Source organism: Porites lutea, chromosome 3 (assembly GCF_958299795.1).
Source record: "Porites lutea chromosome 3, jaPorLute2.1, whole genome shotgun sequence".
In the NCBI taxonomy this organism is placed as follows: domain Eukaryota; kingdom Metazoa; phylum Cnidaria; class Anthozoa; order Scleractinia; family Poritidae; genus Porites; species Porites lutea.
The window spans coordinates 1,752,721-1,776,799 of NC_133203.1; the positions used below are offsets into that span (position 1 = coordinate 1,752,721).

The 24,079-nt window shown below is 39.4% G+C and overlaps 3 protein-coding genes across 3 annotated transcripts in view; 1 reads left to right on the forward strand and 2 right to left on the reverse strand.

Moving 5' to 3' along the window:
* Nucleotides 1-3,604, reverse strand: part of LOC140930159 (protein lifeguard 2-like) — a 10,908-nt gene extending 7,304 nt beyond the window's left edge. Inside the window, exons 1-3 of the mRNA XM_073379823.1 lie at nt 3,351-3,604; nt 3,241-3,254; nt 1,163-1,227 (exon numbers count right to left, since the gene is read on the reverse strand). Of these exons, the coding sequence (XP_073235924.1) occupies nt 1,163-1,227; nt 3,241-3,254; nt 3,351-3,441 (170 nt within the window). The 5' untranslated portion in view covers nt 3,442-3,604. The remainder of the gene's footprint in view (nt 1-1,162; nt 1,228-3,240; nt 3,255-3,350) is intronic.
* Nucleotides 3,605-6,495: 2,891 nt separating this feature from the next.
* On the reverse strand, nt 6,496-15,083 carry LOC140930156 (uncharacterized). The gene is made up of 4 exons (XM_073379821.1): nt 14,709-15,083; nt 12,732-12,979; nt 9,834-10,275; nt 6,496-8,747 (listed from the first exon to the last, which is right to left on the reverse strand). Exons 1-4 carry the CDS (start codon nt 14,797-14,799, stop codon nt 8,038-8,040), a joined length of 1,491 nt encoding a protein of 496 aa, XP_073235922.1. The 5' UTR covers nt 14,800-15,083; the 3' UTR covers nt 6,496-8,037.
* A 190-nt stretch (nt 15,084-15,273) lies between these two features.
* LOC140930158 (uridine phosphorylase 1-like) lies at nt 15,274-22,993 on the forward strand. The gene is made up of 7 exons (XM_073379822.1): nt 15,274-15,430; nt 16,336-16,467; nt 16,798-16,956; nt 17,114-17,228; nt 17,584-17,654; nt 18,808-18,937; nt 22,524-22,993. Exons 1-7 carry the CDS (start codon nt 15,419-15,421, stop codon nt 22,856-22,858), a joined length of 954 nt encoding a protein of 317 aa, XP_073235923.1. The 5' UTR covers nt 15,274-15,418; the 3' UTR covers nt 22,859-22,993.
* The last annotated feature ends 1,086 nt before the right edge of the window (nt 22,994-24,079 follow it).

The window sequence follows — 24,079 nt, forward strand, 5'->3', positions numbered from 1 at the left end:
CATGCATTTATTTCGTCTAAGCTGGATTTCTGTAATGCTCTTCTATATGGCTTACCTCAATCGGTTATTGATAAGCTACAGTATGTACAAAACTGCACAGCTCGACTGGTGACTAGGACTCGAAGCTCAGAACATATAACACCAGTTCTTTGTAGACTACACTGGCTATACTAGTCAGACAACGAATTACGTACAAAATACTACTTCTTATGTACAAGGCACTGAATGGCATGGCGCCAAAATATATCTCCTTCAGCCCTATACTCCTACAAGGCAATTACGATCTTCTTCAAAAAATCTGCCTGTAACACCAAAGTGTAATCTCAAGTTTTACGGTGACAGATCTTTTCAAGTTGCCGAGCCCAGGCTCTGGAACTCCCTAAGCGATGACATAAGATCAATCCAGAACCTTGATGTTTTTAAGAATAAGATTAAAACACTACTTTTTAGAGAGGCTTTTATTAGTTAGTTGCCACCCTTTTTCTCTTTTATTGTATATTTTTTCCTTAGTTAATCTTAGCAAGTCAATTGTATCTTATTTTTTAGAAATTTATTTCTACAACACTACTGTTATATATTCTCTGTAATAACCCAAATATTTTTATTTTATTTATTTTTTTTTTTAGAATTACGATTATTGTAAAGTGCCATTGAGCTCACGAAAATTGCGCTATATAAATTCTTGCACTATTATTATTATTATTATTATTATTATTATTATTATTATTATTATTATTATTATTATATAGTGAAACTGTGACCCTTGTATACCATTTGATGCACCTGTCCCCAAATAGTGCTTTCCACCAGAAAAACCAATCAATCTGGCATCAGTTTTTCAAAAAGTGGAAAGTGCTATCCACAACTGGATAAATCACTATCTGGTGAATAATGCGATAAACAGGTTTTCTTAATACTTGTCCGCTGGATGGTGATTTATGTGGTGGATAAAGCACAAGCCAACTTTTGAACAACCAGGGCCTGACAATGTGGAACAAGTTTCTTGTCCACAAGGAAACAACAAAATATGAAGCATGATGCATGATATTTTACCCTGAGTAGTTAATGAGTCAGACTTATTAACCACCAGACAATAAACATCTGAACAAAACATCTGATAAGCTGCATTTTAAAAGCAATTTTTCTTTTTATCTGAACCTACCAATACAAGAAGAAGCAGATAAATGCTATTGTGACAGCCAACTGACAGAGAAGTATGGCATAGACCTACAACATTAAATCATGAATTGTGTCAATATTTACTATGGTTTTCATGAGTGCTCCAGAGCACTCCAGCTGAAGCAAAAAGTTTAATCAGATGGTTGACAAAAAAATCAAATGAAGACAATTAGTTTAAGGTTAGATTAGGCGATCAGTTCTTAAACTTGAAAGAAATCTCAGCAGAATCGAATGGCAGTGTCAAAGTTCATATATATTTTCATAGGTGGGGATGTGAACAACCCAAAACCAGCAGCTGGCAGTGGCCCCTTTGAAAGCTGACATCCAAACTTACCGTAAATCCTCTATTAAGCCCCTCCTTATTTTCACCCCCCCTCTCTATTAAGCTCTCATGTCATTATGTCCAAGTCATCACGTTGCTATTATGTTGTTATGCCTATGTTCACACTACAAACAGAAGGACATAACACCCTGCTAATGTCGCTTTGTCATTTAATGTGGCATGTGTAAACCAGTCTTTGGGGATATACCCTATTTGTATGAGACAAGCGTGAATATATCTTTCTACCTTAACACTTTTCTCAGGACAATTTTTTGTCTCCATATTCCAAGAAGTACAATCATCTAGTAGCCAATGGCCTAACCTGTGAAAACAGCTGTCTCTCATCACTCCTTGCCGCTAGGGACATAATTTTTTGCCAGGAGGGACATCTGCGTTTACATAATTAATCTAGCAGTCATGGAGTTCCAAGTGAAAATTTGTTCGACTTTATGTTTCTCCTGGTCGATTATGGTAAAGTTTTGTGTCCTTCTGCAAAGAAGCTCCAGCAAAACTGAAATGCTTCTTTTACAAAGAATATATTCCACGAATATTGACTGTTTTGTAGTAGAAAAGACAAGATAAGACAAGACGTTTATTATCATAATATTGTAAGTACAATTTCTTGGCACACAGTTAACAACAAAAAAAAAACGCTAGTTCAGGTGTGCCAAATTAGTTCCTTTACAAATCAGATATTACAGATAATAAGTAAAAAAAAGCAAAGAAAATGAAAAGAGGAAATATGTGTAATAAATTCAAAAGTAAGAAAGATAATTGTTTAATGCAACCTGTGAAAGAAGTTCGCAATTTTATTTCTCATGTTATCATGGTTGCATCAAGGTAATCATCTTTGTCTTTTAATATTTCAAAGAACACACTGATTAATTTTTGTTTAAACACTTTTTTGATGCATCTATCATTCTACCTGGAATCTCATTCCATAATTTAGCACCAAAACTTGGGACGGCTTGTCTTAGTTTTTTGACCGTTGTTTGTACATCAATCGCTAAAACAATAATAACTACTATGTTGACCAATCAGAGCTCCTGACCAGATTTTGGGCAGATTTTACGCCATCAGTGTGGAATTTCTTTTCCTGAGGTGCAGACGTCCCTGCTGGTGAAGCGGTGAGGATCGAGGAGATATGGCTGTTTTCAAGGACTTTACCAATGGCCCGTTCATATTTTTATTTTAGAAAAATTTGTTTATTCTTTTGGGCGCATTATCCTGTTCATTTTCATCGGGCCTTTTCAAGCTTAAAGTTATAAAAAACATTTTTATGCCCTGAATAGCTATCCTACTTAAGTTGTAACCAGGTTGTAACAATGAAATAATTATTAAAAATTACTGCACACATACACTGCATATAGATCAACGAAAAGATTATTGGTTCTATAGGTACGTTTCCATCTTTAAAATTTATCCAGCATCTTATCATTGTTTTGATAAACGGTAATACTTCAACCTTCAGAATGACTTAGATGCAAACTTAGACCAAAGCATAGGCTCTGAATATAAGAGTTAAGCGTGAGACTTTCTTAATTTCACTTTAAGGAGAACGAAAGACTTGAAATTGAACCTTAGCTCAAATGAACTTCCTGGTACGAAAATAAATTTTAAGACATCATATTAACACTAAAAACAGGTCACCTCACAGCTCAAGATTGCCGAGCAAGTGAAACCGACAATTTTGTTCCTAGCTCAGCTGTTTTGAAATTCAAATTCAAGATAAAGCTTACCTTTCGGATGAATCCTGCAAAAGAGAGAAAACATACCCACTCAGTAATAATATGAGACGAAAATAATTATTGTCTGTCGAAGATGTTGACAACGTTAATGGATATTTTACCTGCGCGGATAGAAACATCGCTAAAAGCCATCGTGTTGTCAAAAGGGCCATAATCGGCGCCATGTTTGTTCGCCTCCGGGTCGTAATACATTTTGGTTAGATCCCTTTACTTCCCTTCAAAAATGCAGAGGCTTGTTGATAAGAACTTCTTTTCAACGAAAGACAAAAAATATTTCGCACAAAGCAAATAACCCGTTCTTGTTTTACTTCGCAAATCGTGCGGGACTTTTCCGGGAAAACGACCGCCAAATTATAACCTGACGTCATCTGTACGGTGATTGGATGAGAAAGTGGCCAGACTGGTATCAAGCGTGAAGTACACAAAACACAATTAAAAATTTGAGACGAGCAAATGAACCCTTTATTAATTTCAAAAAGCCTTCTGTTTCGTGTTAAAAGGGTGCCCATTTTCAAAAGTCGACTATTTCGGGAAAAGAACCTCCTGGAAAGTACCAAATTTCAAAAGTCATATGGTCTGAATCGCAGTTTCAGGACACAAAAAACTGAAAAAAACAACGACAAACAAACAGCACGCAGCAGCAACAACAACAACAAAAACAGTTTTTACTAATCGAGAAGTTGCTGTTTTATTTTTCTCTTAGGTTTGTAATGTATTGTCATTTTGTAGTATGTTCCCCAGTATCCGGACTATTCAGTTTGGCATTGCAATAACTTCCCCTTGTTAGTTGGAAGAGCTCTGAAATTTGGCCCAGGGAAAATCTATTTAGTCCTTAATATGACCAAAGACGGTTTAACTTTTTTTTTCTTTGTTTCCATCGCGAAATTAACATTTTTGCAGAGCTCCTATGTTGCCCAGTATCCGGACAGCTGGTCCAGTATCCGGACTCAAAAATAATTGTACATAAATTTTGACAGGCAAGCGACTTATAAGCTTCTCTTACACTTGCAAAGTAGTCTGGCAATCGATTCCAAAAATATAACCTAGCATCGTAAAATAAAACATAACAGATCACTGGGGTATGGTGGGGTACGCGAGTGGCTGTTAGATGGTATAATTCTTACTTCCTTGTCTAGGAACTTTTTCACTGATTTAAGGAAGGCATCCGTGGACATACCGAAGCCACGATTAGCCAATCTGCAAACGACTGTTTTTCTTCATTTTTTATTTTAAAAACAGCTTGAGTAAGGGACCTCAATCCGGCGGTGAAAGGTCATTCTCCTATTTAGTCTGACCTACAGTGTTGATTTCTTCATGCTCACTCCCCACAATAAACCTGCTTTTCTAGCACTAATTCCTCCTTCGTTCACATCTCTTAATCCCTTTGTGACATTTTTCAGACCGTTGCAACCCCATTCTAGCAGTCACAACCGGGGAAAGTATGAGAATTCCAGGTTCAACGCCGAGCACACGAAATCAAGTCGCCTCTGAATGAGTGAAGAAATTTCCCGTACGGCGTTGAGTAGAATTACATTTTATGAGGGTCTCAATGAGGTGGTGTCTTTTACGGTTATCGGCTAAAATTTTGGCTCTTTTACGGCTATCGGTTAATTTTTTGCAGTTACGGTTAACAAAAAAGTTAAAAATTAATTTCTTTTGTTTCAAAAAGTTAAATATTAATTAACCTGTATTTTTTGTATCTTTAAAGCAAAATAAAGGCCTTCGGATCATCTCGGGATAAAATAAGCTATTCTATTGAAAAATTTTCACGTTTGATAGATCAATATACTTTTATAAAGTATTCCACTTCTAAAATCATTTTACACATAGAAATGCCAATAGTGAGCAGACACGCGAACGCCCAACTCAAGGCCGGGGCGCGACATTCCACACTAGAGACGGCTTATTCGTTTGAGACGGGTTATCCGTTTGATGATTCGCGTCAGATAGGTAACACGTCTCAATCTGAAAATGGAATAGTTTTAATTTTGAAATGAACGACCCCCCCGACTTTATCCGTCAATTTTGAAGTACGGAAGATGGATTATCCGTTACAGACTGAGCCTGTATACAGCCGCAACCTCCCCGCAGAAAAAATCGGAGAAGGGGTGTCTAACAATGTGGAGGAGGGGGCGACTGTACACAGGCGAGTCTGGATAATCCCTTTCTAGCTGTCCTGTGAAAACGGCCAATAACAAAATTCCCGTGTCCAGTGTTTTTAATCATAGCGAAGGACTGTACAAAACGACTGCCTGTTGTTGCCTTGTCCGTAGACCTCATTATTCCGCGCAGCTAATGCGTTTCGGGTCACGTGGTCAGAGCGAGTTCGCCACCGAAATGCCTTGACCGAGATTGCGTGGGAAGATGCCGTACATGCAGGGACTAGGCATAGCAATGTCTACCGTAGCGTCAGAGAAAAACAGGAAAATATTGTTTATCGGCAACGTGTTTTACAAACAGCTCTGCGTGTTGTTTCACTAGTGTTTCGAAGGCACGACCTTCTGAAAATCGCAAATATTAATTCCCAGTGAGAAGCCCTCTTTCGCTATAGGAAAAATTAGTTCCCCGAGATACACCTAAAAGCCTTTTCGCCTAACGTGCGTACGGAGTCAAAGTAGCCGGAAAATAAAAAACGCAACCATAAGCGAGTTAAGCACCTTCCATAAAATTAACAAACCTAGGGGGCAATTTCTTTTACGGTTAACTCTTTTTTACCCAATTTACGGCTAACGGTTAAAATTTTTCAATTTTTACGGCTATCGACTAAATTTTTGGCCGTTTTACGCCTATCGGTTAACCCCATTGAGACCCTCTTTTATGACTATATCATATATCCTAAGCTTTAATTATAGTGCAAAAAAATAAACAATCTGTATCTGAAATCTAATACTATTCAGTTTCTATTTCTAATTTGTGAGACTCCTAAAGACGAAAGTTAATACTCTTCGTTTCGAGATACCATTCCCCTAGTTAGAAACAAAGACAAGTTGCGATTTTCTCATGTTTATCATAGCCTGAGAACACTTCTCAAAGCAAAGTACGACTGCAACGTTTACTACAGCCTCTCATACAACGCTCCCCCCCCCCCCCCCCACCCCGAAAAAAAATACTTTCATAGGAAAAATCAACAATCACCTGCATCCACCGGACAGTACATAAACGGGGACATCTTGCGACGTGATCCGTGAGCCATTACATAAATCATATTTTTAACTGCATGGATAGGACTCCATGACCTTAGTGAAATCATGATTGAGATGATCTTTATTTCAACCTACATAAAAATAGTCTTTTATCTGAGAAGTGCCGCACATGCCCCGCGGTACGAGACTAACTAGTACATTGTCGACCCCACCGCTTACGGGTTTGGTCATGCGCGTGTAAGCTCTCTTGATCACTCTCCTCTACATGGGCAGAAGAGCTCTGGTTCGAGATGGTAACTAGTGATAAAATGCTAAGTCGGATCTTATGTTGATATCAGATCACGTAGATTATAACGCTCTGGTCCCTCTATTAAGCACTCTGCCGATAGGCGTGAATACATATCAACTTGTAAAAATAATCTTATTTCACTTATAACTACACGAGAAATTTCTTCAATTTGATTGGCTTATAGAGTAGTGGTATTTCAGCTTAATTTGAAATACCTAAATGTGAAAATTACAAAGCCTTTGCGGGTAGTGGTTTAAACAAATAATGGCATGATTTGTACGTGATATTTGGCATAAATACCACTTGACATTTCAAAATTGTCTCAAATTACGTATAACAATTTCGAAATATCACTTATGGTATTTATGCCAAACATCAATACAAATCATGCTATTACCTATACAAATTAAACTTGAAAAACTTCGGCCAAGCCTTTCCCTTTTATGCCTCTTGCCTAATTCTGCTTTCTAGTATTCACGTGATATTAAAGCCGTCCTGTTCCGCGTTCCAGGAAATTTAAATTCTATCTGAGAAAAATCACTTTACTTTCGGTGATATGACTGTGCGCATGCGTGAGATACTGGCCGAGCCGTGGGTTTTAAGCCGCGGGCTGGTGGCGGTTTGTCACTTGTTTTAAGGCTAGTTTTAGGTTTGATTCCCAGCTCAACTAACAATCAGTGTATTTAAGTATATAAGGAAAATGTACTGCTATTGTTGTTGTATGTACCTATGGATAGACCACCTAGTCCTCTCGGATAAAGGACGAAAAACCGCAGATCCAGTCTCACAGCTCTACTGCGGTACTGTTCGAAAAGTGTTGGTTGTGGGGGAAGGGTTTTGTAGACCACGGTAGTGTGATCAACCTTTAAACAAGCCTGTTTCGGGCTTCAAGATAGTAATCTTCAGAGTTCGTGAAAAATAATGAGAAAAACGCACGGGGGCAGGAGCTGGGGAAAGGTAAGATCCCCGTGGGAAGATCATGCGCGTCCTATTTTCCCTTTGTGTTCTCAACGTCCCTACTAAATGAGAGCCTGGCACAGGCTAACTTTGAAAACATGTGAGCGTCTATGTATGTGTACTGCAATTGTGTACTGCTGCTGCAGGTCCACAACAGCTCTAAAGCTGTCCTACACATGACATGCTTTTTTATGAAAATAAACCATTAAGGACACAAAAGGTAGGTGTTTTAGCGAGTAATCAGCAAAACTTAACTTCCGTGACACTGAGTTTACTGATATCGAACATTCCGCTGGCTGAGTATTCTTTGTTCTTAAAACGCGCCTCGCCAAAGACGCGTATTTTTCACCCCAAACAACCTGCGAGAGCTCCTCATTTCGAAATTCGAAGGTTGATTTTTTAAGTGTTATGATCGAAATGCTCGTTGACATGCATCTCAAAGTCTCGTTGACTAAAGCTTTCTGGAAAAAAGCGATCGCAAACGGGACATATTTTTCCTCGAGGTAAGCCAGCACCGACGAAATCTTCTTCCTCTTCAATAACCTCGATATCACTCTCTCCTGTCCACGTGCTATCGGATACGCCAGTTGCCATGGGAACCGTCCTGCCCGGAGTCGAAGGAGATGCAATGGTTTCGCGTGTAATTAATCTCGGATTATACATCGCACCACTGGAAAACTCCAACTTTGCCTTCGCCTTAGAATTTCTTAATCTGTCTAACTCCGTCTCTTGAACAGGAATACTTAAAGGTGCGTCGTCATCGAAAACGCGCTCAAAGTTCTCTTCTCCCGTTCCTTGCCCCTGGGACATGGATAGTACTCCACCTGCAGCTCCCTGGGAACTTTCATTTTCCCCTGAGGAGCCAGAAGCTTCTTGAGGCTTCGAGGAAGTGACTAACTGTGTAAAATCTTTGGTGATTTTCTCCGTTAAGTCTACCAATGTGCGCAAGCTTTTGTTTTGCCTATCCACATGCTGTTTGGCTTGTTTCACTTCTGCTGCTTGCGTCCTTACAGCAACTAAGAGTGATTCAGCTTTGGCTGAACTCGTCTGCTTTGGTCTCCATTCATTTTTGTCCACACTCGCTTGTTTTTCTGCTAAGTCTGATAAACCTGCGACAAAGATAAACGGGTTTAGGAAAAATGAAGTAAAGCACTACTGAAACAAAAAATAATTAGGTAATTAAACGGGTTGATTCACACGGTCGAACTTTACATGTGCCGAACCTAATTCGTGGCGAAAACAAATATCATCCTTACTTCTAAAAATAGGGAGATAAACTGAAAAAATAAAATTCACCAAGCCTGAAAATTCTTGTTTTGATTTTAGTGTGATTTGTGTTCTGTTATGGCAAGGAGTGAGCTGATGAGATCATGGATCTTATTATATAGACACGAGTGATTTACTGGAAAATATACCACTCATAAAATTCATAAAAACTACATCTGGGACCCGAGTGGTGTATTTTCCATAATCTCACACGTGAGTTTATGGATAACGTAATTTCGGTAATTTTCCTTCGTCTTGCGTCTTTTGAATTTACTTACACATTTTTCAAATTTTTGCTCATATTTTGTCATTGTAGAACCCTATTCAGCTCAGTGTTATTTCTCAAGATTATTGTAACCAATGTCTTATATTGCGGTACTGTAAATCTGAGCCTTCACAATTACTTTCTGGCGAATAAAAATCTATTATTTTATCGATGTCTTTTTGTCTATATAATAAAAAGATTATTACACGGTGGCGCGAAGATATGAATTTTATTTTCTCGTTGCAAAAACAATATTTTACTCACTCGCTGCGCTAGTTCGTAAAATATTGTTTTGCCACTCGAAAATAAAATTCATATCTTCGCGCTACCGTGTAATAATCTTTTTATTATATAGACAAAAAGACATCGATAAAACAATGCGATTGTATTGAAAAATACGTTAACCTAATTTATGAAATAGGATTCGCACATTTGAAGTTCGACGTACTATGAACTGAAGTCGACCTTTTGCCGTTCTATTCGACAAGCTCAGTCGAATAGAACGGCGGAGTCGACCCAAATACAAAAGTGTCGTTCCTAATTGATTCCGCCGTACGTCGAACTTAACATGTGCGGAACCTAACAATTAGGTTTGGCACATGTAAAGTTCGACGTTTGAACAGTGCGGGCCTAACAACTCACGGAGTGCATTTTCAAGACGTACCTTGCTTTGTACCTTCAGCTCTAGCCTTTTCCTGTTTGGTATATCTTAAATTCTGCTCCATCGCTTCTTTGAATACTTTATAAAACCTAGCCAATTCGTCAGCTTGGTCCTGTATTTTTTTCTTAAGTTGAATAATCTCTGCTTGCATCTTTTTAGTTTCAGTTTCTCCCTCCTCGTTTTTCATCAGCAACCCCTCTGTTTCCGTCGTCGCATCCTCAAAATGGGTTCCTTTAAATTTCACTACGATATTCCCATCCGATTTCTCTTCCATCCACTTTCTCAGGTAATCTCTTTCTGTTAGAATAATAAACAACTTTTCTTTATCTTCTATTACTTCTAGTCCTAAAGTCTGCAACTCCTTGATAATAGTTTTATATTTTTTGGTTTCTGAGCCGTTTTCTTCTTCTGAGGTTGAGCCAGGACGTGAGGCATTCCCTTCAATCTGGGTAAGAAAAAAGAAATAAAGATTCATTTTATTCACATCCTCTAAATAAGGGCTGGTGTCTGACCCTTTGTCAGTGATTGCAGCGGTTATGTGGAAAAAGCTTCTCAACGATCGTTAAGACTGCTTGAAGTGGTATCAGGCAGATTCGCTCGAAGGCAGTTCGCCCAGATTAAGTACATTCGCCTGAAGTATATTTGTCGTTCTTTAAGCCTTTAAAAAAGTAATAAGCAGGGAAAGACAGTGACTCCGACTTTTTTTTGATCCTTCGACTCTCACTGAACTGCGACTCAATTGTCAACAAATCTACTTTTGGCATGCAATCAATTTTCATCATTGAATGAACAGATGAACAGATGTATCTTCCGATATAAATCGATGAAATCGGTGAAATCAAGATAAATCGATAAACGAAGCGATGTGTGTCATCGATTTTTACCGATTGATCGTTACAATCGACATCAATCAAATCAGATTTACCGATTTTTATCGAATGACTACTCTGGGTTATATTGATGACGCGTTGTTCTGGCGAGATTCTGGCATGTTTGTCTGGAACAAAATAGCCGTCACGCAAGTCATGTTCTTTGCCCGGCGTAGCTAATCGAACGAAACCGAACCAAAAACCAATCGAACCCAATCGAACCCAATCGTTCGATTGGAGTTCGATTGGTTGGGCAATCGAACATAATCGAACTGGAACTTTTTTGTGAGTTCGATTAAGTTCGATTACCGAACCCAATCGAACTCAATCGACGCGATTGGTTCGATTTTGTTCGGTAAAAAAAAAAATGGTATAAAACATTGATAAGCATTAACTCTTAGTAGAACTGGAAGGAATTCACTCTTTAACTGAGTTTTAGCTAGAGGAGCAAGTGTGAGAGATATTAACACATTTCAATGAACTAAAATCTTTATTGTTCAGCTGATTCGAAATTGATTCATTCACAATATGAATATCGCTCGGGATAACACCAAACGGGGATATTTTTAAAAGATTTATACCGTCGTCGCTAAAGCTTCGCTTAGATAACTAGAAAACGACCACTGCAACTGAATCTGGACGCACGCAACAGTGTACAGTGTGAACAAAATAGTTACTACTAGCGCTAAAAGTGTCCTCATTACCTCAAAGTATATTTCTATTAAAACTGCAAGTGGTGTTTGCAGAGGCTGCTGCAGAACACAAGCAATGTACGCTAGACTTATTTGACCGCAACGCTTTGTTTCAGACCGGATGAAACTGGTTCGTGTTTCTGATTGTTGTGGTGTTCGATTATGTTCGATTGAGTTCGATTATGTTCGATTGTTGGACCGTTCGATTACCGAACGTTCGATTGTGTTCGATTGGCAAATTTTTTTTGTGAGTTCGATTAAGTTCGATTACCGAACCCAGTCGAACCCAATCGAGCGATTGGGTTCGATTGGGTTCGATTACCGAACGTTCGATTAGCTACGCCGGGTCTTTGGACGCTACTGTTCGAGAAGCTCTTCGCATATTTCCAAATGTTCCAGAAATAAAGGAAAAAGATTAAGATGTTAGGATGTTGCTGAGAATGAAAAAATGATGAGATAACCCGGGGGCGAATACTTCCTTACAAGAGGCTAATGGGAATGTGCCGCTGGATGGGGTCGCATTTTCACGACTGGATTGACGATAATGGGGTCGCATTTTCTATAGAGTTACTAGAATGGGGTCGCACATTTTCTGATTTTGGGATAAGACAGTCCTTCATTTATACGGTTAGCAAACCTACCAGAATGTTTGTGCTGAAGGTGAAAAGTAAAGTGTTCTTCATTCAATATAAGGTACATACATAAATAAAGAGTGACTAAGTTGGGATCGCGAAAATTACATATTTGTCCAAAAGTGACTAAGATGGGGTCTATAATTGGCCACAGAATAGACTATAATGGGGTAGGGGCTCTGACAGGCCACCGGCACATACCCAGCAAAAATTTACCAAAGTACTTCCCCCAGGTAAGATGACTTTTGAGCTACATCTTGTTTATGGAGCCCAGAGGCACTGAGTAGTGACTTAAGAAAAGACTTGACCTAAAACAGCAATAGAGCGGTTTTCATTTGAGTGTCGAAAAGTACTTGGTTTTGCACTTTCTACACGATGCGATTGGTTTAAAAGATTCGCGCCACCTTTTCATCCAATCAGAAGTAAAACCAAAGCCAATTGTGACGCGCTCGCACGATTTTCCCGCGCTTTGCGTCAGCCACATGTAATTACTTCGAGTTTTGATTGGTTCAATGTATTGTCTGTGTCCTATGTGATTGGCCAGAGTAATTACTTTGGTTTTGGTTTTACGACACTCAAACGAAAACCACTCTATCCACGTGACATATCCCCTTTAAGCACAAACATTTAGCTCAAGGAATTTTGAATAAGTCTTTTTCTAAGCAATTAAGTGTGCCTTAATAGGTTACACTATGAGTGCACAAATACCTTTGGAAGACCCTCTTGTGTCATTCTTAAATTCTCCTTTAGCTCTTGTATAATCTTCTTCAATTGTTCATTTTCACCATGCTTTTCTTTGAAAGCATTATAGCTTTTCTGTAAGAGGTTATGCAGTTCATCTCTCTCTTGGTAAACTCTGCTGTGTGACCCCCTTCTCTCTCTCACTTTCATCTTTGTCTGTAATTCAGCAAACTGTTGCACCAACTCTGTATAACGTTTTTGAAGACTTTTGAATGCTGATTGTCAGATGATGTACATTCAAGAAATGGACAGTAAAGTTAGTTTTAAGTTTAATAAGATCAGTAAATCAAGGCTTGAAATAATTTTACCGTTGGCATTGGTAAAGTTGTCTGGTCAAGCCTGTTTTGCTAGGACACAAAACCTTTTTGGCTAGACAAGTATCTATTACATCAAATCTCTATATATTTAATAAAATTCAATTTTCCATTTGATAAGCATACGTAAACTATCAGACATTTGTGTCCAGTCATCTAGGGATTTGGCTGAATAAAGCCTACTTTTGACCAGACATTGTCTGTTGACCGGCTGTTATTCCAAGCCCTGTAAATGCTCTGACCAAAGAGAGCTGCATAAAGTTATTAGAAGCAGTAAATGTGCATGAGTTCAGACTATGTTTGGCTGTAGCTTTTGTAAATGTCCAATAGCTTGCAACATCACATCTCCACTTTCACTGAACTAAATTGAGTTTGTCCTCAACTAACCCTGGCGCAAATTTTTTATCACACATAACTACAATTAACACAATATTCATATTTTCCTGTCATTCTGGGTTCCCTCATAAAACAGTGCATCCTTTTCAAAATTTTCTTGCAGTTCTCCCTCCCCCATCCTATACAAAGTTGAAACTCAGAAAAAATTCTGGATACATGCGTCCAACATTGTTTGTGGGGTGAGGGGAGGGGTTGGACCTGTGTGAATTGGAAAATGCCTCAGAAATGAAAAAGTGTCCCAAGGCTTTTGTCCACGATTGTAGGTATGTGCAAGGGCGGGCAAGTTGATCTCACTATTATTTGCAGTGTAAGTAAGTACATGTTGAGTTAATGGCGTTTTTAACTGGACATGTAGTAAGTGATTTGACCATAAAGGAATAGGAAAGAATAACAATAATCATTATGCGTAATTTGACAACCATTCAAGCAGAACAAAAAAAAGCATGCTTTGTCATCAAAACATCAGATTGAAAGACTGGAAGGTTAGAAACTGAAAGATAACTGAGGGCATCTTGCTATTTTCATTCATGAAACTTCACTCAGTTTTTTTTATTCACCAGAAACACGAGTTGAACAGTGGTGACCAACTTGCTATGCATGTTTTAAACACAGTATCTCTTTGATAATAGCAGGATACATGCACCTTTTCAATGATACATGAACTGACTGATAGACTAAAGGAACTCAGGGTTGTCATTAAGATTTCAAGTTGCCGTGTAAATACAACAAGTAGGCAGGGAATAAAAAAGCTAGGGATTTTGTTTGGTTCTATTTTTCTTCTATTTTCCTATGAAAGCAGCCGGGGGCCACATTCATAGTAGCCGGGGGAAATCCCCGGTCCCCACCTGTTAATGACAGCCCTTGGAACTACAGTCATTAACTTGCTAGGACTTCTGTCGTCGAATATTTCTTTAATTAAAGAATGCAGTCTAACGTTTGGTGAAATAAAAGCAGTTGTCAGTCATTCGTGATGCTGTACGTATTGCCTTCAGGTTCCAGTTGTTCAAAGGTGGACAACGTTATCATTCAGAGGAAACCGAAATTGGTTTCCCCTGATATTTATCCACTGGATAGTGATATCCAACATTTTGTACAACTGAGACCAAGTTGGGTGATAATGCTTCTTAGGTAAACCTAAGATGGAGGCAACCCTTTGGTGCATTTTTTTCAAAACAAAGAAGTACATCCCTTATCACTTTACCCCAGGACTGGGGTAAAGTTTTAATATCTTTACCTTCCCTAAGAGCAACATGAGCTTCCCGACTAGGAACTGGATCATTCCCATTGCCTTCTTCTCCTGGAAAATCAAACACATCGCCTTCCATGTTTGAAATACAACAAAGAGATGTTTCCCTTGCTTCAATATATCCTTTTCTTTCCAATAGTTCTCCACAGTATCTCAGAAACCTCCGCTTTTCAGACGTATTTACGGGACATATGAGTTGTTAAACCTGACTCAAACCTGACTTTTCACAGTTCATTGCAAATAAAAATAACGTGAAAATAACGTACAACTACGTAGATGTACGTGGATGATGTACTCCTCTTGCAGTATTTCAGATCATCGAACTCCTTTTCTCCAATCTAAGAAATGAGTCGACTCTTTAAGCAAACTTCTAAACATGTGTCTAAAGTCACTTCCGCCTAACTGGAACTCCTATTAAAGGAAAATGAAACTCCTGCGCGAGCCTGCGTCTGCGCAAGATAGTCGCGATCGCTGGCCATGAGATCGTAGTTCTGAAGTCGTGAACGAGTCACCAGTGGTCACGGTCGTTACGGTCGTTACGTATTACATTGCAACGGCTTACCGGGGTTCTTTTGTATTGTATTGTGCATAAATTTGTTCATTCTTTGTTCTGTGCTTTTGTTGTGCAGCGGTAGATTGCGTTGCAAAATAGCAGCACAGTTGGGTTCAAAACGATCGCCATCCCCAATCGTCTGCAAATGGATCTAAACGTAAGTACAATATCCGTAATCTTTAACTGGTGCGATTTCGGCGTGAATTTCATCTGCATGCAGAGAAGAACTTAGCTCCTTTGATTCACCAGCTTTTAACGAGATAACCTTGCTAGAAATATCAATTAAGAAGGATCGTTATATAAAAACAAATATCCAGCTGTATACGATCTTTAACTTTTGGTGTTTTATGGACAAATATCGATTTTCCAGACGTCTATTTTTGGTTTGGTGCCCCCGGGCCCTGGCCTTTGACCTCACTTTAAAACTTTTTCAAAAATACAGCGAAAACCGCTGTTACACTACTTTTAACATCCACGTGCACATGTTTTTGGATTCAAATAGCAGCTTTTCAGGAGAAAACGACTCAAACGAACGTCTTACGAGTTAACATAATGCATGTTACAACCTCGTGCAAGTTATATTACGCAAGCTTATATTGGCACTTCTTTATGGGCGTATAGGGTGTGCGTTGGACGCAGATTTCCTTGTTGTTTTTTTAATATTGTTTTATTTCTTTTCTTGGACAATGCTTTGTTTGCAGGCCACGAGCTGGACAGTGTAGGCATGGGAGCCTCGTTTGAATAAATCTTTCTTGATTTAAGATTCTGTTGTCTATAGGCTTCATATTAAAGAAAACAGACTTTGCATTTTAAATTAGATCACTCGACTTAACACAAGCATTTAAATCATAAGATTTTATCCACACAGAAAAAAAAAATTAACAAACAAATTAATGCAAATCTGTAGAATTAAACTACCAACAACAGTATATTTTGTTGATCAACAGCACTTTCTCCAGCTAGAAGAGCTAACGAAATAATTTGACATCAGGAATAATAAAGTGTTCATTTGTGTATCTTCCACAAATCCATCATATTCAGAATGTCTTTGATTTATTTAAGGGTACCGACTCATCATCAGCCTCACAGTTTGTGAGTAACGATCACTTAAAACAGATGGATGATGACGTTCTCTTTCACATTGGAATCAGAGTTGGTGATCTTGACATTAAAAAAGTATTTGGTGATGTAAAGGTAAAGGTATTTTTTTCCTTAAGAGGTACTATTTTTTTGATAAATAATAATAATTTTAATAATAAAAGTGAAAAAAATAATAATAACATCCTTTGTTTACCCTCGGCAGTATTGATAGCACTGATGCTAGTGACTGGACGGGCCAAGCAAATACCTGAAACAAATACTTTAAATGAAACTTAACAGCGGGGTTAAGAATCCCAGTCAGTTATTTGTAAACATGGTTTAGGATTTTAACTCGGGACTGCTATGAACAAATCCAGCTAGCGGTAAGCGTGGGACTTGTGATTCAGAGGAGTTTAATTTTCTGATACGCCATTCCTGTTTCAGTTTGTGTGCATGGGAGGTAGCACAAGTCGCATTAAAGAATTTGCTAAGTTTATACAGAATGAACTTAAAGATTACTTGAAAGCAGATCAAGAACCGAGCAACCTGTCAAAGTCTGACCGCTATGTCTTGTACAAAGTTGGACCAGTTTTAGCTGTAAATGTAAGTCACTTTAAATAGCATCTAGCATTTTCCATGTAGCCGTTGAGTTTATGAAACATCAGCTTGGCATCTCAACTTGCCTTTATAACAGTCCTGACTAACTGTGCTTCATGTATTTTTCTGCCTGATTTTTTTTATTATATTCTGACCCACAAAGCATGGCATTGGAGTTCCCTCTTTGATGGTTATCATGCATGAAACTCTCAAACTGTTGCATTATGCAGAAGCTGAACACGTCAGGTTCTTTCGTATTGGCACATCAGGAGGCCTAGGTATGACGATGGTATCATTATTTTGCTCCATATACATCTGTTTTGGAAAATGGTTCTGTGTGTTAAATAATTTTAGATGTGTTGTGTTCAGTATGAATTGTTGTGCCTTGTTCTTTGAAGGGTTTAATTTTACTTCTTTCATGGTGGATGCTTACACCCCTGGAGGCTTACTGTTCACATGTAAAGAGGACAAAATACAGTTGTCCTCTTATCTGCGACATTGCCACTTACCATTTACCTCTCCCCGAGGGTGTGGGGTGGGGAGGGGGAGACTGGAGGTGTACCTTTTACACTATGTCAGGTGCTGTAAGTGATATTGGGTGCATTGATCAGTCTCTTCTGTTTTTTCCCCAAGGTTTGGAGCCTGGAACAGTTGTCATAACAACAAGAGCAGTCAATGCTCTTTTGGAACCATTCAGTGAGCAGGTACTGTGACTAGATACAAAATTGCTGCTCTTATGAAATTTAAAAAGTGGGCATTTGCTCACATTTGGCTCCCACTCAAAGCAAAGGGTATAAGTGTTCAAATCAGTGTAAATGTATTGAAGTTAAAAATGTAATATTGTATAGTTTATATTGGAAGTGCATGGTCTAGTTAAGTTTACAGGCCCTCCACCCTACTCAAAGAATTTCAGACAAATAATACAACATCCAAAAACCCTCAGGGGTTGAATCAAACCCAGGGCTGCTGGAATGTGAATCCCATGGGTTTAACATCTCCTTGTTTATACCCTTCTTTATATGGAAATTCCATTGATATTAACTTTAACGTGGAACAATTATAGAGAAATAGCCGCAACCATAAAAAGAGAAAGAGAAAGTTGAAGACAGAGCGGTTCGATTTTCAATTCGATTTTTCATGGTTATTCAATTTGCTTCCATGTATTGTAGTAACTTTCCATTAACTGCACGGGCTATTTCTGCCTTTTTCATTATTACCATTCATCAAGGGCTATTTTAACCACTCTTATTGGCCTGAAAGTAGACTGGCCGTTCACAGTCCTCACCCGGGGGATGAATATCAAATGTACGTAGGGGACACGGGACGGTTTAAGACAGGGGCACCCAACGGCAATTTTCGGGAAAATATCTGTTCGGAAGACGATTTGAGATCTAGAATTTTCGGATTATTTGTTGTAAAATTTCTTGCTTGCCTGCCTCTCCTGGGATTTTCGAACATCTAAAAAATTGTATAATTGCCCATTTTTAACGGATTTTGACCCTAAAAAAGGCCACCTAGAATTTTCGTAAGCCTTTTCCTGGCTGAGATTTTCGAGAAGGTAAGTTTTTATCCCTATAATTTTCGGATCACTAGACTTTCAGCTAGGAAATCCGAACAGATGAAAAGTTTTTAGGGGATAAAAATATGCCTATATCTACCGTTTGAATACTTAAATACGTTCAACAATGCTATGTTAAGAGGTTTTGAACTATATCCTCGTTGGGTGCCCCTGTTAAGAGGAGGCTAGCCTCTTTCTCCCTACTACTTCAGTCTTCTTTTGGTCCTTTTCTCGTACTTCATTACTATTTCTTACCAAATAAACTTGCATTGACACTGTCGTTTTCTGTCATTTTTCAGGTGATCTTAGGCAAGGTGGTGAAATTTCCAACCCCGCTGGATGAACAGCTTCGGAAAGAGTTATTAGATTGCAGTGGTGATATATTGACAGCTGTGGGTGATACAATGTGCACACATGACTTTTATGAAGGTGAGCTGAAAGGGAGGCATTTATAGACCGTGAGCGGTCGTCCTTCTTTGCTCAATGCCACTAGCCCCGCTCTCGTTTCTCGCGGCTTCTCACCCTTTGCAAAAAAGAAAAATAAGAGACTGCCTGTTGTCTTAGGCTATGTAAATCATACCGGATAGCTGGCTTCTCTTCACACTGACTAAAATTGTTGTGGCGGCGCGATTTCTGTAACGGAGCGAAGCTGCACCGTGCCCATCTCTAAAGCGGAGAGTCGCATGTGTTCATACTATACCTAGGGCATTCATTGATCAGGGGCATGCTTACCATTTACACAAACTACCTGCGTGGAAATCTTGTAATTTAAAGTGGTGGGATAGCCTGCGAAAACATCCGTTTATCCTCGCTCTTCGCCGCTGGGGACGTTTCGCGCGGAGGAACGTCGGCGAAGAGCGAGGAGACAGCTTAGGAGGAACGGATGTTTTCGCAGGCTAGTGGTGGGAGAACAAACCGCCACTAAGTATATCCAAATTTGCCGAACAGACTAGAAAGACTTAGAAAATTGCGTCGCCTCAAATCACAGCCCATATTTTCTGAACCTTCCACAACGGAATGTCGCGAACCATTTGATTTTCCAACAGGAATTTCCAGTTTTCCCCTGTAAATGGTAAGTACCCCAGATTCACAAACCATCGTACAAAGTAATTTGTAATACATATTTATATCCGCGTCAGGACCAAAACATGTCAAAACAAAAACCAATACTGAAAACAAAGCAAGTACGAGGTCCGGGCAATCTGCGCGCCATGGGAAAAAATAAAGTTTTGTGAAAGTGTACATACAAGAAAAATGTTTCTTGCTTGGTTCCCTATGCGTATGTGAGGTATTTCTGCTGGAATATGTACAGAGCTTGTTTACCATTTATAAAAGAAAAAAATCCGGAAATTTTGGTTGGGAATTTTCGGTCGGTAAGAACGGTACGTGTCCTTTATTACCATTTGCCTAAAATTTCCTGATTGTCGCGCCGCGCTATATAGACTGGATGTTAGTTACAACTTGAAACTGGTACGAAACTCAAGAAATTTGTAAATGGTAAGCGAATTTCCATTCGGAAAGTCCCAATCGTCCCAATTTTATAAATTAATAAAGGTTCTTCTTCTTCAAAATCTTTTAATCTTTTAATTGAAAATAGTTTTCTATTTATATTATTACCTGTATTAGTGTAATGTTTATATGTTTAGTGTGTTTTTGTGCGTTGTTGCTCAGGGCTCCCATTGATAACAGACAGCTTTTTGCGTCTGAAGGGGCTACCCTGAGCGGTATAAATTAATAAAGGTTCTTCTTCTTCTTCTTCTTCTTCTTCAATCGGGAAAACGGGACTACCTTTTCAGAATTTCCGTTTGTTCCTGGAATTTTCCAGTGCGACGAACCAAAAAAACGTTTACCATTTACATCCCAACCGGAGTTTCCGGGAATTTGTGGTAAATGGTAAACAACCAGAATTACGGAGTCTTGGTCGACTTTCAGTGATTAAGGCACTCCTTTACGGCTTAGGGTTAAGCACTCATTTTACGGATTAGGATTACAGACTAGGGTTAAGCGCTGATTAGGGTTAATCACTCATTTACAACGGTTAGCTTTCGGTTATTTCTTCCGTAATACTGCTTTTTCGATTTTCTTTGTAATTTCGTTCGCATGGCGTGCTAAGTATGATATAGTGAGTACAGCAGTTTGTACATGGTTCGATTTTAAACAGGGGCACCCAAGGTGAATTTTCGGAAAATATCTGTTCGGAAGACGATTTGAGATCTAGAATTTTCGGAACATTTGTTGTAAAATGTCTGCATGGCTTGCCTGCCTCTCCTAGGATTTTAAAACATATAAAAAAGGTAAAATTGCCCATTTTAAACTGTTTTTTTACGCTAAAAAGGTCACCTAGAATTTTCGGGAGCCTTTTATCCGGCTGAAATTTTCGAACAGGTAAGTTTTGATCCCTAAAATTTTCAGATCACTAGACTTTCAGCTAGGAAATCCGAACAGATGAAAAATTTTTAGGAGATAAAAATATGTCTATATCTACCGTTTAAATACTAAAATACGTTTATCAATGCTATGTTTAAGTAGTTTTGAACTATATTCTCGTTGGGTACCCAGGGCTGTTCTAAAGCCGTTGCGGAGCGGTTATGAGGGAGTTTAAGATACCAAGACCGCGAAGCCGGCGCAGGAAAGTGTCACTAAACAAGTGTTTTTGTGTTCTTTCAAAATTTGTATCACGATTATTCCTAATTTCCTACTTTTCCAAATGTAGGTGAACGCTTCCAGAGTTGAATTCTTAAGAACCACAATTTAGAGAGAGAAAGGGAAATTATAGTTATCGTTTGTTTGCTTGCTCCTAAAACGTAAAGTTAAGAAATTTCGCGTTGTAGTTGTGAAGTGATGGCAACGAAATGTACTGAAAAATAGTCTGGCTCTCGTTCCATTTTTCGCGAGGCCAAAACCGAAAATCCCGTTCCTCGTCGTTCCTCTGTCTTTCTTTTTGGTTTGTGGCTTAAAGAAAGAGGAATAGTACTGTTGAAACGCACTTGTTTCGTTTTATAGCTTAAAGAACGCGGAATGTTATACTTTTGCTCAGCGCTTGTTTCGCTCTAGGGCTTATAGAACGAGGAACATTTGATTTGCAGCGGGCTTGTTTCGGTTTACGGCTTATAGAACGAGGAATATTATTGTTGGAGCGTACTTGTTCTGCTTTATGGCTTATATAACGAGGAATTTACGACCGTATCTAGACTTGCTACAAGTCGACCTCTTGTCGAGCGGAGCGAGCGTTGTTTGGCCGCGAAGCGGCCGACCGCGAGCGACGAAGTCGCGAGAGGTGTAGACCGTATCAATCAAGCATACGGACCGTTCGAAACGTAACACACTGTGCCCTGATATAATAATCAGATGAACGCTTCGTATGTACTCAGAATATAGACTGTTAGCAATGCAGACGATTTGTACGGGGCGTACGTTCCGTCATCTCATCTTAACGGTCCGTAACAGTGCGGCAGTAGGGAGCTTTAGCATCGACGACGGCAACGGCAGCGGAAACGTCGGTTTTCAAATGAATTCCCGTTTTTTCAATCTTTGTCGCGTTTTTTCCAATTTGCTGAAAATGGCAAGTGTGGGCGAATTTCCCTGGAGTTGATTTCTTGAGGACCGCACTCAAGTTTAGAGAGAGAGAAAGAGATTCGTCGTCGCTTGTTTACGTCCTCCATACAACTTGCAATTAGGCATTTTCACGTCGTAGTCGTGCAAGGACGGTAAAGAAATGTACAAAAAAGCGTGATGCACGTGCAAAGTTGTTTGTTTTGCGTAATAAACCTATTGCTTTTTTGACGTCCTGGTTGCCGTCGCCGTCGTCGTTGCTAAAGCTCCCTAGTATTGGACATGACTGGAGGCGACTAAGCAACCAAGCCTTCCGCCTTTATATTCTCCTCCCGGCTTCGTCGCTTTCTAGCTCTTCCCTCCATTGCTCTTCCCAAACAAAACCGCCAGCTACACAGGCTAATCAAACCCTCCCCATGCTAACTACAATTAAATCAGATTTTCCTCATTAACTGTCCTTCAGGTCAGGGAAGGTTAGATGGAGCCTTCTGTGACTACACACTGGATGACAAACTCAAATTCCTGCAAAAAATCCATGATGCTGGTGTGCGCAACATTGAGATGGAGAGTGCTTCCTTTGCGGCGATGTGTAATCGCGCAAATGTGTCGGCTGCCGTCTTGTGTGTCACTCTTTTGGACCGATTAAAAGGCGATCAGGTAACTCTAACCAAAGAACAGCACGAGGATATGCAAATGAGACCAGCCAGGCTTGTAGCCAAGTATATAAAGAAGACCTTGGAACAGACCAATGGAGACACGAGTCCCCCGCCCAAAAGAAATCGCCAGAAGGCTGATTGATATCGCTTAAGATCCCAAGCAGTTTAGTTGTACAGTTTCTGGACCAATCTAAAGCAGAGATCGAACTTTCGGCGACTATTGCCGCCCTGATCACTTTGTAACCACGCAGACTCAGAGTGGTTGCGTAACAGGCGCAAAAAAGGACGGGAAGGGAGAGAAAAGCTAGCCTGCGAGCAAGCTCTCTGGGGCGCTCTGGCGCCAGAGCGCCCCGAGGAGCTTACTCGCAAGCTAGAGAAAAGCGTGGAACAAAGACGGAGCCCTTTCCTACTCTCTCCAGTACCCTCTCCGTCTTTCCTCCTTTCCTCTTCCCCCTTCAGACGACTTGCTCTAGTCTGGTCCAGAGACTAAAATTTGATTTTTTAAAAATTGTTAATTCCTGGACAGATTTTGTTTGCGCGACACACACAAGGCGACTTGTTGCATGTCTCTTGAAGAGTCGTTTATTGGCGTCCTTTATTCGATTTTCTTGATTCGAGAAGTTCGGGAATAAATTTCATTTTTACGCAGAAGAAAATTTTTTTGTAAAGATAACGTAATCTGGTTGTCCAGTACGGTAACGTACTAGAGAAAACACAGATAGTAATAATTTTGTGCAACGAATAACATGTAGAATTATTTATTAAGGTTTGGTAGTTAAAAGGTTGATAGCGCTATCTACTGGATAAATCTCTATCCATTGGTTAACGCAATGAGTTTCCTACGGCTTTTCCATTGGATAAGGTTATCGTTACTCTAGTCTCCCACGCAGCCGTTTTTTTCTCGTCACGCAACGCTCCTTCTCAGAGAGAGACAGGAGACCCCTTGCGTTACGAGACAAAAACGGCTGCATGTTGTGGGAGGCTAGCGTTATCCATCTTTTAAACAAATGGAGCGGAGCATGGTATTTAATTGAGGACAATTTAAGAGAATATTTTTGTCATTTGAGGGTGTGAATAATGAAATATGTGGCAAATATTTTTCATTCTTGACTGTATTTGTATGTGTAACGGTGGGTAGTCTAAATCGCCCGCTTTGGTAAATGAAAATAAATAAAAGAATAAATAAATAAAACGAGGGTTGGAAAGAGTGACTTATTTTCTCCATGACTTAATGAACAACAATAATTTCTTTTCTCTTGGGAGAAATGACTCGAAAAAGATGGCCTGATACTGTATACTTTCCTCGTATCCAAAGAAGAAGGACCCTCTATAACATTCCCTTCTCGACCCTGGTGTAACCCTG

Excerpts from the sequence above, each read along its gene's own strand:
- LOC140930156 (XM_073379821.1), bottom strand. The coding sequence starts at position 14,799 with ATGGAAGGCGATGTGTTTGATTTTCCAGGAGAAGAAGGCAATGGGAAT. Across the intron at positions 12,980-14,708 it reads TCATGTTGCTCTTAGGGAAG|CATTCAAAAGTCTTCAAAAA; the intron begins GTAAAGATATTA and ends TCTGACAATCAG. Across the intron at positions 8,748-9,833 it reads AGCTGAAGGTACAAAGCAAG|GTTTATCAGACTTAGCAGAA; the intron begins GTACGTCTTGAA and ends TCTTTGTCGCAG.
- LOC140930158 (XM_073379822.1), top strand. Across the intron at positions 17,655-18,807 it reads TGGAACCATTCAGTGAGCAG|GTGATCTTAGGCAAGGTGGT; the intron begins GTACTGTGACTA and ends GTCATTTTTCAG. Across the intron at positions 18,938-22,523 it reads CACACATGACTTTTATGAAG|GTCAGGGAAGGTTAGATGGA; the intron begins GTGAGCTGAAAG and ends ACTGTCCTTCAG.